At 37.3% G+C, this 17,866-nt stretch overlaps 1 protein-coding gene across 1 annotated transcript in view; it reads left to right on the top strand.

Annotated features, from left to right (window-relative positions):
* Nucleotides 1-15,370: 15,370 nt before the first annotated feature.
* Nucleotides 15,371-17,866, top strand: part of CNTNAP4 (contactin associated protein family member 4) — a 146,992-nt gene continuing 144,496 nt past the window's right edge. Inside the window, exons 1-2 of the mRNA XM_050330957.1 lie at nt 15,371-15,419; nt 15,714-15,824. Of these exons, the coding sequence (XP_050186914.1) occupies nt 15,371-15,419; nt 15,714-15,824 (160 nt within the window). The remainder of the gene's footprint in view (nt 15,420-15,713; nt 15,825-17,866) is intronic.

Below are 17,866 nucleotides of genomic sequence, written 5' to 3' on the forward strand. Positions count from 1 at the left end.
AGGATCTGCGTGACTTTGAGCTGTTATGGAAGGTCCTAAATCATCATGTCAGTTCTAGTCTTGCACTCCTGGTATGAATGTTAAATGAAAACCTACAAGATTTTTGACAGTGAAAGTTTTTGTAGAGAGCGGCAATTACCAAAAAATAGCAATGCTATTGGATTATTTATCTTTTATCAACCCAGATGTAACTATGCAACTTTACTACCTGAGGCGTTTGTTTCTGGTTATTTCACCGTTGTTACAAGGTTGGATGAGAATTAACTTAGTTGAAAATTTTGGGTTCCAGGGAATATAAATCTGCCAATGCCATACTGTGACTAAGAAAAAGCAGTAAATAACTTACAGAGGAAAAATAAGTGGCTGAGATGTCACTTTTCAGCTTAAATCATGTAAAAAGGCTTAGAATCTAGTGACATAAAGTTTTAGTGATTTCATTTCAATTTTCCTACATTTAGTGGTGGCTAAGCTGACCTGGAATATCATTATACCACTGTGCTTCTCAGTCTACAGTTTGAATGAAGTTCTGGGTATACAAGTAGCTTTCACAGAGCTTGACTCCAAAAAAAAAAACAACTTTAAAAAAAAAAGCCAACCTTCATTGTAAGGAGGTTCTTACCCAAATCACTGTTCAAGTCATAATGCAAAGGCACCACAATTTAAAATGGACCACCATATGCTGTTTTGCTTCCCTGTGTGGCATTGTGTGGATCCTATTTGAATTTGAACAATAAAGCTGTATTGTAGTCAGAATCCTGTGCTCATCCCTTCCTGAGACAAAGAATTTTGGTATCTAGGATACATTTTCTTCAAGTCGCGTCAAAAAATGATGAATAAAGTGTTTACAGAACAAAATCCCGAAATCCAATTCTACTCAACGTGGTGTCTCTCTGCCATCCATTCTTAACAATGTAGGGGAAAAAAAGGAAAAAAAAAACAAAGCGTGTTTTGGACATTATAGGTTTGTTCTTTCATAGTAGACTGTCCATTATTTGAAATGCTGTAAGTGACTTTAGTAAAGATGGTTGGTAAGAAGCTTTCAAAAAAAAAATCTCTGAAAGGTTTTTTTCATAAGTTAGATAATAAAAGTGTTTGTTAAATAAAAAAAAAAACCAAAACCAAAAACAAAAACAATGAAGAGGAAACTGTTTCCTACCTACTGCAAGTAACTTAATTAGAAAAATGTAAATTTTACACTGATCTGACCCTGTATCATCATAAACTAATTACTACTCTCAGGGTTTGTCTACACACCAGAGGAAAAAAATATTATTTTGGAATGCTCCACCATTAAATATGTGTGCACTGGTGCAAGGAGTAATTCAGTGTTTTGGACATATATTAGGGAGTTCACTTATGTAGTTCCACTTACTGTGCTAGAGCAACAGAAAAACACATTTAACAGAGAGCAGTGGTTAAGATCCTTTCTCTGGGCTGGGCTGACTGGGTACAGCGTGGTGCCACTGCTCTTCTTAGGATCCTTCTTTAATGCAGTGCCAGACACATGGTCAGCTTCAGCTGAACTTGTGAAAAAGTGGACATCCTTCTTGTAAGAGGACTTCCTTATTACTGTTGTTACCCAAATCACTGCTGAAGTCACAATGCTAAGATATCATAACTTAGAGTGGGCCACGACCCCCTGTTCTACTGCCATCTGTGGCATAGTTCCCTCTGCTGTGTTTTATTCTCAGCAGCAATGCCACCAGCTTTATAAGAGATTTTGCAATTTATAATTGGTGTGTAAAGATTTTCCCAAAGTCTTACAGATCATTTTTTTTCTATATATTTCATTCACATTGCTATTATTAGTTTTAATAGTAGTAGAACAACAACAACAATAATAAAAGCACACCACATTCCTGGGCAGAAGCCACTAGAAGCCTAGCAAGCCGAACCCATCATATCCCAACTCCCACTGCGACAACACCCAGCGATTCCGGCATACCCCCAGGCAATGGCAGGCACACGTGTAAGAAGTCCCCCCATACACCCTAGGTTAGGGCACTCTCCACATCCCCTGCCCAGCCAAAACCCCCCAGCCTCCAGAATAAACCCACTACCCACCCCAAACCTCAGCCCCCAGCGTGCCACTGCAAGCTCCACTTTCCACTGCCCGTCCACGGCCCCCAAATGAGGCCGCCCCGCCGGCCCCCCCACGTTGGCCCGGGGAAGCTCCAGGTCCGTCCACCCTCCCCCCTGCTCCTGCCCGGCCTGACGCACTTTCTGAGCCGTTTCCAATAGCTAATGGTGTGAAGCAAGGCTGCGTTCTTGCACCAACTTTATTCACAGTCTTCTTCAGCATGATGCTCCAAAGGGCCACGGCAGACCTCGATGATGAAAACGGTGTCTACATTCGATATCGTACGGACGGGAGCCTGTTCAACCTAAGGCGACTGAAGGCCCACACTAAGACCTTAAATTGTCTTATCCGTGAGCTGCTTTACGCTGATGATGCCGCCCTCGTTGCCCACACAGAAGTAGCTCTGCAGCGTCTAACATCCTGCTTTGCAGAGGCTGCTGAGCTGTTTGGACTGGAAGTCAGCTTGAAGAAGACAGAAGTCTTATATCAGCCTGCACCTCAGGAAGTCTCCCATCATCCCCCTATCACCATTGGTGAAACAGAACTCAAATCAGTCCAGCAGTTTAACTACCTGGGTAGCATCATCTCCTCAGACGGTAAGATTGATGCAGAAATAGACAACAGGTTAGCTAAGGCATACAGAGCTTTCGGTAAACTCCATAAAAGAGTGTGGCAAAACAAACACCTGAAGAAAAGTACCAAGATCAGCATTTACAGAGCTGTTGTACTGTCTGCTCTTTCATATGGGTCCGAATCATGGGTCATTTACCGGCACCACTTGCGTCTCTTAGAACGCTTCCATTAGCGCTGCCTCCGTACAATCCTAAACATCCACTGGACTGACTGTGTGACCAACACATCTGTCCTTGAACAGGCAGCAGTCACGAGCATTGAGGCCATGCTGCTGAGAACACAGCTGTGCTGGGCAGGGCACGTCTCCAGGATGCAGGACTGCCGCCTCCCTAAGATCGTGTTCTGTGGGGAACTTGCCACTGGTGCCGCAAGAGAGGAGCCCCGAAGAGAAGGTACAAGGACTCCCTGAAACAATCCCTCATCCTTGGCCATATTGATCACCACCATTGGTCTACCCTGGAGACACACCATCCATAACGCTGCTGCTGCTTTTGAGAACACACACAGGATCACTCTCGAGGAGAAAAGACAACGCAGAAAGAATCGCGTCTCGTCTGTATCACCTGGGGAGTCTTTCTGCTGTGCCTTCTGCAACCGGACTTGTCTATCTCACATTGGCCTTTTTAGCCATCAGCGCGCTTGTAGCAAGCGTGGGTAGAGCCCTTTCAAATCTTTGTTCGCGAAGCCTAGCCATGATGATGAGTAGTAGAAATAGCAGCAGTGGTAGTATCTGGCTGTTCAGATAGAGCTGTGCCAAAATCCAGTTTTACAGAGAAAATTATCTGGGGGGATTTTCAGAGAAATGTCCCAAAGAAATATAGCATGAAATGAAACTTTCATTGCTTAACACTGAGTTGGTGTGAGTAATTTTGCAAACCTAGGGGGTTATGGAAGGGAACATACCTTCCTTTTGCCTTCTTCCTCACACAGTTTTGCACTGAAACAGGAGTGGGAAATTGCCAGCTGATAGTTTTCCTATGCCCTCTAATCTTTACTCTTCTTAGATTAGATCAATGCCAATTAGGCCTCATTACAAATATTGATTTGTTTTATATTAGAAAGTAATTAATTACTGGGGTATGTGTGAACATTTTATTTTAATTTAAGAGAAACTTCCCCTGAATAACTCCTAGGGAAATGTTGCATCCATGCTGGATGTCCACTCACAGGTGACATTGCTAGGCTTTGCCCCTGTGAAATCTGCATTTTGAAGCTTTGTGTTTGTGGAATCTACCACGGTGTTTTATCATTAGTTATACTGTTATGCAATATTTCCTCTTGGGAAACGTGGAGAAGACATCACTTATTCCAATGGAGTGCACATTTTTGTCTATCTCAGTGAAGAACACTCAATCATCTCTATTTAATGGACAGCCGAAACCTGCAGGGTATTTTGCTTTGGAGCGAGGAGGTGTTTACTGCCTAGCAAAGCGGAGATGGCAGCCAGCCTAGCAAAGAGATATCTCGATATTTAAGGAAATGAAACGGAGATTATTTTGGTTATGAAGAGTGGCGATCTCAAGAAGGGAGTGGAAGGAAACGTGTGAGGAAAAATTAAATCTTTCTGGATCCCTAGGAGGCTTGGAAGATGAGTTCACCTGTAAGAGCTGATGAAGCACTCAAAGAGGGGCCCTACAGCCCAGTCACTGACAGAGGAGCTCTCTCCAGCTGGTGTTTTCTGTGACAACAGCCCCAAACAGGCAAAGCCGTGAAACAGCAGCTACAGTTTATAAGGAGTGAACAGCAAAGTGTTTGAGCAAAAAATTCAGAGACAAAAATTAGTGATAGTGGCCTAATGGTGTGGGCTCTCACTTTTTCATAAGAAGAAATGTTACAAACTCTTTTTTTTTCTCTTCTGTCTTAATTGCAAGTGAACTTACTGTGATTTAAAGTACTTGGATAAGGGCAAGGCACTCAGTATCTATTCATATAATGTGGAATACTCTGACAAGGATGTTAACTTTCAGAATATTTCTTCCAAAGCGAGCAAAAGGTAATAGTGTGTGACTCCACTCCTGGGACAAGTGGGAAAATGTCACCAAAAAGGAAAGAGAAGTATGTTGTAGCAAAACATAATAATTGAGAATGCACTGTAGCATGCAGTGACCTGCAATGAGGTGTACAAGCCTAAGCTTCAAGATTTGTAAGGAGTGTATAACATTTCTGCTCTAAGTACTTGCCTTTTTTTTTTTTTTTTTTGTTCTTTTTACTTTTAGTGTACCTTTATACCGTTTATGACATAAATACAGAAGTTATGTGGAGATATTGTCTCTATTTAAATTTTCCTATTTGCAAAGTATTTCTCATTTTTATTAGAAAACCAGTACGTTAGCACAGGCATTCCTTTGAAATCAGAGTTCTCTATATTTTTAAATGTTTTTATTTTTAAATGGTTTTCTCATTGACCTTCCTAATTAAATTCTTTTTAGATTTTCTTTGCAACTGTATAAGAATATCAGATTTAATCATGTGTTGTATCGCTGGATAAAATTTTGGTTAAAAGAATTGCATTATATGTTAATAATGTAGAACACCTAAAATTCCAGAAAAACTGGCTCAATGCCAATCTTGAATTATGTAGCTGGGACTGAGGTGAGATCACCAGACCGAGTTTTGTTTAGAAGAATACCTCAAAGACAAGTACTTCAGCTACTCCTATTTTGTCTACAACATAAGCTAGAATAAAAGTTCCATACTACTACTACTAAAATGACTTGGATGGAGGGATAGTTTGCCAGTGGCACAAACTGGGAGAAGTTTGTAGGGACATCTATTCAGGCTGGGGGCTGACCTTCTGGAAAGGTCAGTGGAAAAGGAAAGGTCTGTGGAAAAGGACTTGGGGATCCTTTCGGACAACAAGTTGTCCACGAGCCAGAAGTGTCCTCTCGTGGCCAAGAAAGACAGTGGCATTCTGGGGTGCAATAGGAAAATGGTGGCCAGCAGATTATGGGAGTGATTAGGGGAGTGGAACATCCCTCTTATGAGGTGTCCTGGTTCTGGCCAGGGCAGGGTTAATTTTTGCAATAGCCAGGAGGAGGTTTGGCCAGGACACTGAGGTTTTTCTATAGCATCTCACTTCATTTTCCAGGATGTGGGAAGGGCTCCCTCCTAGGTCAGGTAACAGGGGAGCTGTTTGGTGTTGTCAGGCATTTCTGCAGGGGGCAAAAATTGCGTGTGATCATTCCCCTCTTTTTCTCTACACTCTGTCATTAACATAGTTCTTGTTATTGTTCACTGTCTTATTTCTCTACTTCTTCCAGTGGCCCCTTCCAACAACGCCTGTTCTGTGATTCTGTGTGATTCTGTAGTAGTACTTGTAGTAATAACAACAGGAATAGTAAAAATTAAAAGGGTGGCTAATAATTAGAGTGGTTTTGAATTAGAGTGGTGTACAGACCAATCTACCAAATCGGTCTGTGTCTTTTGAAAGGGAAAGTAATTCAGTAAGTACGGACCTAAGAAATGCTTAGGAGGTCATCAGGGGGAACTTCTTCAAGGTGAGACTTGTGTAATGCCATGGGTAAAAGTTTGAAAAATATAGTGTATTAAAGTAACTGATAAAAGGAAATAAAGAGTGGAAGTTGGGAATCAGTTTGCTTTCAGCCTGCAGCACTGACCTCTGCAACCAGTTTCTGTGGTTGTAGCTTCCCTTCAAGAAAAAATATGCAAATGCTGACTGTTCAAAGTAAACATGCAAAGTGATGCAGGGCCTTGAAAATAAGGCTCACAGAATAAGACTGAAGGAATTTGCCTTACTAAAGAATTTCTGAGGTAACTTCAACACCATAGGTACAAACTTTCCCTTGAAATGATATGAGTGATAGTGAAGAAAGGAGATTTTTCCTTCATGGGGAGAAAAGACAGCAAGACCCAAAGCCTTGTAACTGAAGGTAAACTTAAGATCTTGGCTTGTCAAAACCTTATATCTGAAAAAAAAATAAAATTCTTTCCTAGCACTAATAATATTTACATTTATATAATTAGGGAAGGGAAAGGGAATTTACAACTGTAAAATACAGTTGCACACTGTGTGTGCATATACAAATTATTGGCTTTCCGTTGGGTTTCTGGGACAATTTTTATAGTCTGTAAGTGGAGTCAATTTTGTATTGACCCTCTTAATATTGAAATTAATAAGTGCATACGCTTTCCTGCTTCCTCTTATTCTACAGTGCCATAACAAGGATTTTACCTGTTGGGCCTCTCCAGTTTCTCTGCTTATGTCATTATAGTTATAGTAATATAAAAGTAAATACTGCTAAAATTCATTAAATCATGATGTTTTCACAGGTTAGACCTATAATAATTTTTCCCTAAACACCATTTCCTTTCCTTCCTCCCCCACTCTGTTTAAGAGTGAGTAGGGTTTTGTTCTGTAAGTGTGTAATCTCTCAACATATAACCAGGTCTATAAATTAGAAAGAACATTAATAACATGTTTCTACTGAGTAGCTTCTTAATTTATTTTTACTAAATCTATACTAAATTTATATATAAATATAGCTATACTTCATGTATATATATATATATATATAAAAGTTTCTATTCATCCAGGAAAAGGCAGTTCTTAAAGTTGGTTCTATGACAAAGAATATGAATATAATTTCCTTTGGTCTGAAAAAGTCTTGGTTAGGAAACAAAAAACCAAATACCTTTATTAAAAAAAAGTTTGTTTCTCTTTTTATTTAAACTATTTTTACACTGGTATTTTTACAGTGGGTAGAATCTTTCTAAACATGAAGAGCATTTTCCTTCTTATTTGTTCCAGGTTGCTCTGTATAACATGATTATGGCTTTCTCAGTAAGAGGTGATGTGATTTACTTAAGTATGACTTTGTCTGTTAATTTCATTGCCAGAGTCATGGATTGAATTGGGGGGTTTATTTATTTTTTTTTTTTAGGCACTGAATTTCAGTGCTTACTTCTCTGTGAAATACCTTGGTATAAATTTTGCCTTGAATAGAAGGGAACTGTTCGTCTCTTTTTGAACTTTAATTATGGGAAGTTTGTTTCTTGGGTGAAAGGTAATCCAGTTGAAGACCTCCACCTCTGAGCATTGGAACAAACAATCACTCCTTTTCGCCTTGTTTGTGAATTCTCTCTTCATCTGCTAGTTTAGGTGAAAAAAAAAAATTATTTCCACATACTTCTGGTAATAATGTGTGTATGGTATTTGTGTCTTTTGGTAAAGAGGTTTTTACTGATCCCAAGGGAAATGTTGTTAAATTCTGTGTGCATTATTCTGGCTGAAAAAAATTAAGTCTATAGTATAATATTCCAAATTTTAAAAAATGTAATGACATAGCAAAAGACAGTGAAAATTTTATGACCCAATGAGAAAGTTTAAGACATACTTCATGAGAAAGAACATTTCATCCTGCTACAAAATTAGTTTTCAGATAGTGCAAAACTATATTGGGAAAAAATATTGCTAGTAAAGTTTATCTGCTTGTGATCAGTATGAATTGTGTTATTTGTATTTTTTTCTGTTCCTTTACAATATATAAATTCTGTTTTGTTATCTCAAAAAACCTTGTCTTTTTGCTACTACACGTGCTTAAGAAACTTTTCACTTACATTATAAATTGCATTAGCTTTTCATGGATTTTCACAGAGCAAAGACATTAGACTTACTGAATTAAATTCCTTACCCACAAGATCATCCCTATAAACATTTAATATATTACTCAGGGTGGATCTCAGGGAAAGGTTCTTCCCCCACAGGCTGCTTGGGCACTGAACAGGCTCCCCAGGGCAGTGGGCACAGCCCCAAGGCTGCCAGAGCTGCAGGAGGGTTTGGATGCTCCTCTGGGGCACAGGGGGGTACTCCTGGGGATGGCTCTGGGCAGGGCTGAGGGTTGGACTGGATGGTCTTGTTGGGTCTTTTCCAGCTCAGCACATTCCGGGACTCTGTGAAATCTACCTTTAAGTGAAAAGACACAAAAATTTCCTGTCTGGTTGAGTCTACGTCCTTCTACTTTCTTGATTTACTGTAGGATACACCTTGAAGTATCTGAGCTAAAAGTGTTGCTGCAGCATATTTGCTTAATTAATAAATTTTGCAATATGTCTTCAAATCAAAAAGAAAATTCTAACCAAAAATAACCTATTTCTTCCATCACCACTAAGTCCTAATTTGTCCTAGTCTAATGCTTCATTAAATCAATACTCTTTCACCACTGCATTCACAAATATTACTTGTATTTGGAATTGGTAAAAAAATACTAATTTGATCCAATAGTCGTGGAAGTTATCATGAGAGCTTTTGTTTCACATGCTGCTGGAATTAGGACTTAAGTTTCAGTTGCATTGGATCATAGACTGAAAGTTTCTGGAAAAGATGGAGAATTAGGAGTTAATTCAGTTATTTTTAACATGTCTTTAATGTCAATTAACACAAGAGTTGCTGACTCATGGCTTTATTCTGGGTAATAAGAACAAGGAAATTCTTTATTTCACTTCCTTGTGGATTTTCAGAACTACCTGTGACTTTCATACTCCTTTTCCCTAAAATATAGGAAAAAAAAGGGTTCATGTAGTCACAGAATAATGACAAATAATATTAACTAACTAACTAACTACCTGAGGAAAACATAAGCCTCAGCTATATAACAACCACATCAGCTGTTGAAGATGCATTGCAAGGTTTGAATCTTTCCAAGATTCTGTGTTTAGAAACATATTTTTGTACTCCTTCCATTCCTTTATAATTAAATTCTGCTCTGTTTAACTACAGTCTTTGACTTCTTCCTTCTGATCTGTTTGTTTAAGTTATCTGTGCTCAGTCAGAAAAAGACTTCAATGCCTCCGAACAACAACACGGTTGTCTGTGACCACAGGAAATGTGTCTTCTTGATACCAGCTTGGCATGAAACAGTTGCAATTGTGAAATAGCGATGGCTCCTTGAAAGGAAAGAAATACAGCGTTGTATGTATTTTGTTAAAGTAAAAATCACATTCCTGATGTGAATACATTAGAAACAATTGATTGCTAAGTGTCAGAATTCTGTGCTGAATTTAAGTCCTGTCTGCAAGAATATGACAATTTTGTCTGAAGACTGGAAGACTTTGTTTCAAATTCCAGAAAATAACTAACCCTGTCATGAAGGTTGTTTTCTTGATAAATTGTTCATTACTTTACCTTGTGCACTCTGCTCCCCTTCTTCTCCCTCCACCCGCTCAAAGAAATAGTTGAAATCTATTAATTAAAACAAGTGTTTAAATAAAAAAAATAAATTAAAAAATTCAGCCTGGGCCAGTCACCAAAAAAATTTCATCTTGAAGGGTTAACATCTTTCAAAGCAGTAAGCAACAGGAAACCTCAGCAAAACAAAACATTGTGAGCTTCTTTGGCCCTTAGATGCAGGTCAAATGGAATTTGTGGAGCTGCCTAAAATACCCATAAAATGAACTGAAGAATATGCAGATGATGGAACCATAGATTTAATAAATACCTGTTGCAGGACAGGTTTTGTGGCACCTTTTTTTCAGCTCTTTGGAAGCCACAGTCTTGTTGATACGGTATGGCATGCCTCTTACTTCTAAGAGTCTCCCTCCTTTTCATTAAGTTTTTCATCACAGATCTTCATCTATTAAAATCTGACAGAAAAGTTAATCCTTCTTAGGGCTTACCTGCATGGCAAAGATGAACATTAATGAAGTTCTGAAAGACTCCCAGAGTTATTGCCTCTTGTGTTCTATTCCACTATGACTGCATTTCCAGGTGTCTTTAGCTAGTCTGCTTGTCTGATAATTGGGTGTTTAGTTTCCCTACTCTTTGATTTGGTTTTTTTACTGTTGTTTTGTTTTTATTTGGTTTACTGGAACAATTTTTTTTTTTTTTCAGTCTGATGTTAAAATATTTATTACTTTCCTCTTAAGGCACTCAGTATTTTCTTTGAGTCCTTGGTAAGGCTGAAGAACGTGATAGGTCTTTAGGAAGGTCAAAATTCATAACCTTCTGTGATCCTTTTCTGCTTATGTCCTGCTTTATCAGAAGTTTAATTGTTAATCAAGAAAGTGATAGTTCTTATTCCTTGAGGGAGTTTTCGGAAAACTAAATTTTAAGGAAAGAAAGAAAGGAAACAAAATGTGTGCAGCAATATAATAACTGGAAGTAATCTCATTAAAAAGTTGAACTAATGAAATTGTAATATGCTAAGTTGTGTATGCTCTTGTGTTGTAATGTTTTAGTTTGAATTAAGATATGTCTTAAATAGAGTTAATATGTCAGTATAATACATGTACATTTTAGATAATTATGAAGAGAATACCTTTAATGCATGTCAAGTTGTAGTAACAAAGCACTAGGTATTGAGATTTTCTTACTTAGAGTAAATTTGAACTCGAAATGCATGAAAATCTGTGAGCCTTTATTATGGACCAAGATGAAAATTTATAGGAAAAACATCTATTCCACCTAAAGTAAAACCAATTACATATATTCTTAATGTTGCCAAAGAGAAAAGGTTTGTACCTGTAAATAACATTGTGTTTTTTTCACTACATGGAAATTAAAATATACACATATGCATTTTGAATAAATAAATCTCAGGCTGTCCCAGCATTCTGCTGTTTTTATTACTATTTTAATTTCCACAGACAACTACTTTGGTGGAAGACACATTAATTAGATCAATCTTAGTGTTATAAATATAACTATGATAACTCTTACTATTGTTATTGTAGTTATTATTATTGGAGGATATCCTTCTTGAACTCCATCTTTTGTATTTCATATGGCATGATCTATGTAATTTATGGTACCTCTGTATTTAAAATTTCTTGATTTACTCTGAATGCTCATAATAAGATAATATTTGAAGCTGGAAGAGAACAAATAGGCATAATTTAGACATGCAGCACTTAAGAGTTTTATTCCTAAAAAATACCTCAGTTGCTTTATAAATTTGATTAAACTCACACTGGAATTATAGTATATGGGAAGACATGCCTTATATAACTTGAATAATTTTTTCATTTGGTGATGACACAGGTAATATATATTTTGGTTATATATCCTTCCCCCCACTTGCACTTTTTTTTTTTTTAATCAACTGCACTTCAGCTTTTCACCTGTTATTCACAGAATGATGCCTTTCTGTCCTACTGAATACCACTCTTTCCAGACATTGCTTTTTAAAGAGCAACTGTTACAGCTCATGTCAGTATACTGACAACCCTTGAATTTCACAGTTATTCCTTATTCTTCTCATTGCACAATTGTTCTACAATGTCTCTGTAGGACTGAGCTTATTTGCCAAAAGGTCTCTACATCGGCATCACACAATTAAATACATATTCTTTCCTTCACAAAACCTTATTTGTTACCAGATTTTTGCCCATATTACAGAAACCTGTGGTTTCTTTATGGTTTTAGTATCCCTAACTATTGGTTTAAAAAAAAAAAATCACACATAAAAAAAAAACAAACAAAAAAATGTTTGTGATGGAGAATTTTTAACTAAAACTCCTTGTTTTAAAACTCGTGTTAGCATATACTACTTAAGTATTCATTTAGCCTGAAGGAGCTGAATGAAATATCCCTAGAAAGCCCTACACTGCCTTCAACAGTGAGATCTGTTCTGTTGTACAGTGGAAAGGTGTCCAAGAGAAACGAAAAGTGACTACCAGCATGTGAGAAAGCACTGAATTCAAACAGTGTTTCCATTGTGCAGGAAGTCTTCCAGTGTAGACGAAACCATATGGAATTGTGACTCTGAACAGACTATTTTGTCATTTGCCAGTGTTTAATCTGAGAAACAAGTTGATACTGGCCATCTGGTTCTTGATAATTTCTACAAGGTGTTTTGGGTTTCATTCTGGAGTTCCTACTAAATTTCGAGTCAAGTTGTATACCATAAGTTGCAACAAGAATATGTTTTAAGCTCCATGTGCTAAGCAATAAAGCAGAAATTCATATGAAGTTATTTTCCTGAAATAAAGGATAGCAGCTGTTGAAAAATAAATGTATAATTATTCAGGGTATATCTATTTGTGATAGATATTATTGTGCAAAGGCAGAAAAACATGTCATGCACTGTTGGTTTTTGTGTAACACCTTTCTTTATATTCAACTGTTTATGTGCCTTTCTATTATAAATTGAGATGACAAAAATTATTATAGGATAAGTGGTAAGTGCTCAGATTTCTGCGATATTCTTCTGAGAATATCTCAAAGCAATATGTGAGTTTCACAAATACACGTGCATTAGGCATCTGGGCAGAATAATTCAGTAACACTGATTCCTTTCTAGCATGTACATTAAAAAGAAAAAAGGTGAAAAATGTAGTTAGCAGAAGCAAACAACACAAAGGCATCCAGCAGAAATGTACTTTTCTTTGCTTTGCTTCTGAACTGAAACTTGTGAAGACTTATTCAGACCCTGGGGTGTTGTAAAAGTGGTGTGTCTGCTGTTGTTTATCGCTAGTGCTTCTAACTATTAATCACATGGTCCCATTCCTGGTGATTCATAGCACATGCCACCTCTCACCAGAAGATCAAAGTTGAAAATATGAGGCGTGTGGAAGAGACGAGACATTCTACTGCGTCCAGCTCTGGAGTCTTCAGCACAGGAAAGACATGGACCATGTAGCAGCACCAGAGGAGTGGCAAAAAAATAATGGTCAGAGGGATGGAGCAGAACCTTTCCTGCAAGGAAAGGATGAGACAGTTAGGATTTTTCAGCTTGGAGAAGAGAAGCCTCCCTGGGGACCTTATTGTGGCCTCTCAATGATTTAAGGGGGTCTGTAGGAAAGCCTGTAGCAATAGGAACGTGGTAATGATTTTAAACTAAAAGAGACTATTTAGGCTACATAAAAGGAGGAAACTTTTTATGAAAGGAACTGTTTATTGTAGATGTCCCATCCCTGGAAACATCAAAGCTCAGGTTGGGTGGGGCTCTGTGCAACATGGCCTGGTGGAAGGTATTCCTGCTTATGTCGGGGTGATAGGACTGGATGACCTTTCAAGGTCCCTTCCAACCCAAACTATTCTGAGGTTCCATGGTTGTGTATCATGTAAGTAGATTTCAGGGAAAATGCCTTTTTGTTTTATCCTCTTAATATTCATCTTGGTATGTAGGCTTGCAATATAGACTTTGGCAGTAGAAAAAGGATCAGTGACACATAAAGTGTTCTCTTGCTTCAGCAGTGTGAGTAGCTCTATGTGTGAAACACGGCAGGTTCGTATTCTTCTCTTTCTGGTGCAGTTTATGACTAACAAGTTCTTTTTATTTTCTGTGCTGTAAAGAAACCTTTCATTAATGATATCCTTTTTCTAATACTTACCAGTGCAGTGCATTTGCTCATAAGATGAAATCTCGTTTCCCTTCATTTTTTTTTTCTTTTTTTTGTGCTTACCAGTTGGACAATTTGCCCCAAGTAGCGCAGCTTCTTTCACCATTACAAATCTAATCTGTGGATAATGAAGTGAAAAAAATGAGCTTGTGCTTAGACAGTAGAGAGCAGTTATAAAATTTTGCCTTTTGTATTGTGTGGACCTAGAGCAGCAAATAAAGTTGTGAAAGTAAAGAATAGTTTTATTTCTTGGTTTCTCATGAGTTAAGAACTCTGAATTTGGCAGAAGTATGGTATATGTGAGTTTATCAAAGGCAATTAATAAACCCTATTGTTTGTTGTCAATGTATATCATTTATGGGATTTGAGAGAACTTCTAGCTCTAAAAATCATGGCCAGTACTCAACCTTGTCTTTAGAAAGAGTTTTCCTAAAGAACTAAATTAAAGAACTTTAAAAAAAAATAATAATTTTTGAAGGTGATCAAAAAATTCCCTTGAGACATTCATATAAAAGTCTTGCTACTAATTAGAAATATCCATAATTATTCAGCACTTAATTATGATAGTGAGAAAAAGATTTTGGATTAATTAATATTTATGATTTTTGACAGTGGAAGTCTGGTAGACAAACAGAAGAGTTAAGAAGAAGAATTTGCCTGTGACTTTTCACTTGTCTGCTCCATCCAAAGAAAATGACTGCCCTGAAAAGAATCACTTAATACAGACTAAAAGTTGACATAATTTCCTCTTTTCCTAAACAACAGATGCCAGCCCAGTATAATTAGGGAAAGATTTGCTTTTACTTCTTCCAGGTTTTAAAGTTAATCTTCTTTCAGCTAAAACTAGATCAGATATTGATTCTCAATTTATATTTTTCAAATTTAAATGGGGAATGAACACATGCTCTGTATAGTAATTGAGCTGGAGAGGCATTTAACATCCAAAGTATTGATTAACATTTGCTTGTTTATGCACAATTGATTGCAAACTGCAGTTAAGTCTTCTTATTCTGAAACACTCAGGTTTTATTCTGTACGCTGCTAGGACTTGCATGCTAATAACTGTGGGATAATGATTTTGTCCCCCCATGTCTTTATCAAACACACCTGCCACTGGCAAAGCAAAAGATTTTCACTTTTGTCATGCTTGCAGTGCTTAAAAGGGATGAGATTATATTTTATTTGATTTGGTTCAGTTTTTCTGTCTGAGTTTTGGTGGTTTTTTGTGTGTTTTTTTTTTTTTTTTTTAGAAAAAGCAGTATTTATTGTGATTACACATTAAATGTGATTGCAAAGACCTGTGCTGACATCAGGTCTAAAGGAAATAAAAAGCATGTGCTGAAATTGTAGCTTCCTACTATGACGAAGACTAGGATGTGTCAGTTGCCATCAATGCAAATCATGGGGAGTGAGCTGTGAACCACTGCCCATTTTTTTTTTTCCCCAGAGTTTAGGTTAGAAGTGAGCGAGTACAGCCAATTGAAAAAGATTTATACCCTGGAAGTCTCATGAAGTGTTGGGGTGTGGGGTTGAAGCGACAAAGAAAGCGAAAGTGCTGCTTCGGTACTGATACTTTTACACATAATACAAGAAGAGGAAATTTTTAGAGATATACCACTTTCACATACAGAGTTGATTCTGTTACAGTTCCAGTAAGTGGTGCTTGTTGCATTAACCTGAGTGTGGTACTTCTCATTGGCAGATAATTGTGATGATCAGTTGGTGTCTGCTTTGCCTCAGTCGTCATTCAGCAGTTCTTCAGAGCTGTCCAGCAGTCACAGCCCTGGATTTGCAAGGCTTAATCGAAGAGAGGGTGAGTGTATTTTACTGCTTGGTTGTCGTTATTTATTAATTTTTAATAATATTTTCAAAGACTTTTTTTTACCTGTGCACAATGTTTGAATGATTCATAACTGGATATGGTCCAAATTTTTACCAAAGTGAGGGAAACTTGCCTGTTATTTTATAATTTATCTTAAATCTCTACATAAATCTCCTGAAATCTCTTTATCGTTTTAAATTTTATTTAGTAATTCATCATACATTTTCACTCTTTTTGGTCAATTATGGGATTTTTTTTTAATGTAAATGAAATTAAAATTAGATACCATTGTTGTTTTTGTCTTTTCTGACTTAGCTAAAAGGTTTAGACACTTGGATATCTGTCAGAATCTCTGGAGATTAACCATTTTAGCTGAAGTATAGGGGTAATTCAAATATTATTCATTGTGTCAAGGATACTGTAGGAATAAGAGGCTATGAACTTCTTTTAATTACTGTAAACATGCTCTCCATTCCTAGTGATGGCACTCCTACTACATTTTCTGCGTGAAGAACATCTATTCTGAAGTTTTTTGACCACGTCTGTTAGATTACATAAAATCTGCCAAAAAAATACTTAGACTATCAAGTCGTAGCACATTAGACCTTGTGCTGTGCTTGTGGTCTTTCTGTAACAATAAATTATGCTCAGTCATCATACAAAAAGCCCAAACCAACAAACATGCAAGTCCATTAAACAATCAAAAGCTAAAAATACTGAGGAATCTCAGTCATCAATCTCATTAAGTAGCCAAGAGCTCAGTCTTTTCTGTCAATAACATACTAAAGGAAATTTTTCTTCTTTTTTTTTTTTTTTTTTCCCTCCCCCCAGTATATCAAGCGAGCTTCTTGGTTTTAACATCACGGTGTTAATGCTAAGGAGTATTAAATATCTTTAGGAAGGATTTTATTAAAATCTGGCAGTATGTTGTTATTGGTAAACAAATCCCCACTTGTTGACATACTGAAGAAAGAAAATACTCTTGGTTTAAAATTATGGCTCTTAAGACAGCTAAACTCTGGATTAAAATAAAAATTGAATATGCAAGAGTGTATGTTACTGTTTCAAATAATTTTTTTTTGGTGTCTGTAAACCAACCAGGAACCACAATGTAGTCTAAGTTCAGGGAAGTTATGAAGCTCAGCTTCCCACATGATGGTAAGCTGTCTGAGGGCTCAGTGGCTGGATCTGCTCTGGGGGCTTACTGAAGAAGGATATCCTATGGATACTGTCTCCTGTTTAATTACTACTGATGAGGAGTCTGATGAATAAACTGATTCAAAGGTGCAGTCCCAGGAGACTTCACTGAAATACCTTGTCTTGGGTCAAAATCTATCCTTAATGATTCGGCATTAATACAGACAGTGAGAACATTGGTGGTTACCCAGACACTTTCAAAGACACACAATTACCCTAAAATTATTTCTTTCCTTGGACCTCCATGATTTATTGGAACATCCGCTGCTTATTGATAGATATAGTGAATAAGGAATATCCCAATCTACTTAGTTATCCGAGTGTACAGATTTGATAAACATGAACTTCTGTTTTGAGTGGAATCATGATATCAATGAAAATTATATCACCTGGAAGGACTTGCCTTAATTAGAAGCCATATATGCCCTCAGAATCTTGAATAACGTATGTATTATCATCAAGGTTAGCACCACCATGTTGGTCTTCTCAAAAAGCTCACATTTAAAATCTTTTTTTCCACCTGGCTCTCTTCATGTGCCGTGGAGTTATCTGTGCCCCATTAGCATGCGTTTTCCAGATCTGTAATTTCCTTCACGTTGCCCTGTGGTGCAGGCACACCTTAGGAATGCTTGTGACCTTACAGCTGGTATCGTTTGACCTCATGCAGACACGAAGCAGCAGGTAGCCTAATTAGAGGATTGCCTCTGTCCACCTCTCCTCCTCGGCAGACTTGACTGTCTTACTCATTTGTCACGTTCAAGCATTTTGTTTGTTTAACAACATGATTAAACTGTTCATTCAGTTTGGTTCATTCAGACACAATTCTATAGAGTTAT

Source organism: Myiozetetes cayanensis, unplaced genomic scaffold (assembly GCF_022539395.1).
Source record: "Myiozetetes cayanensis isolate MyiCay16 unplaced genomic scaffold, myiCay2020 scf46, whole genome shotgun sequence".
NCBI classification, from domain to species: Eukaryota; Metazoa; Chordata; class Aves; order Passeriformes; family Tyrannidae; genus Myiozetetes; species Myiozetetes cayanensis.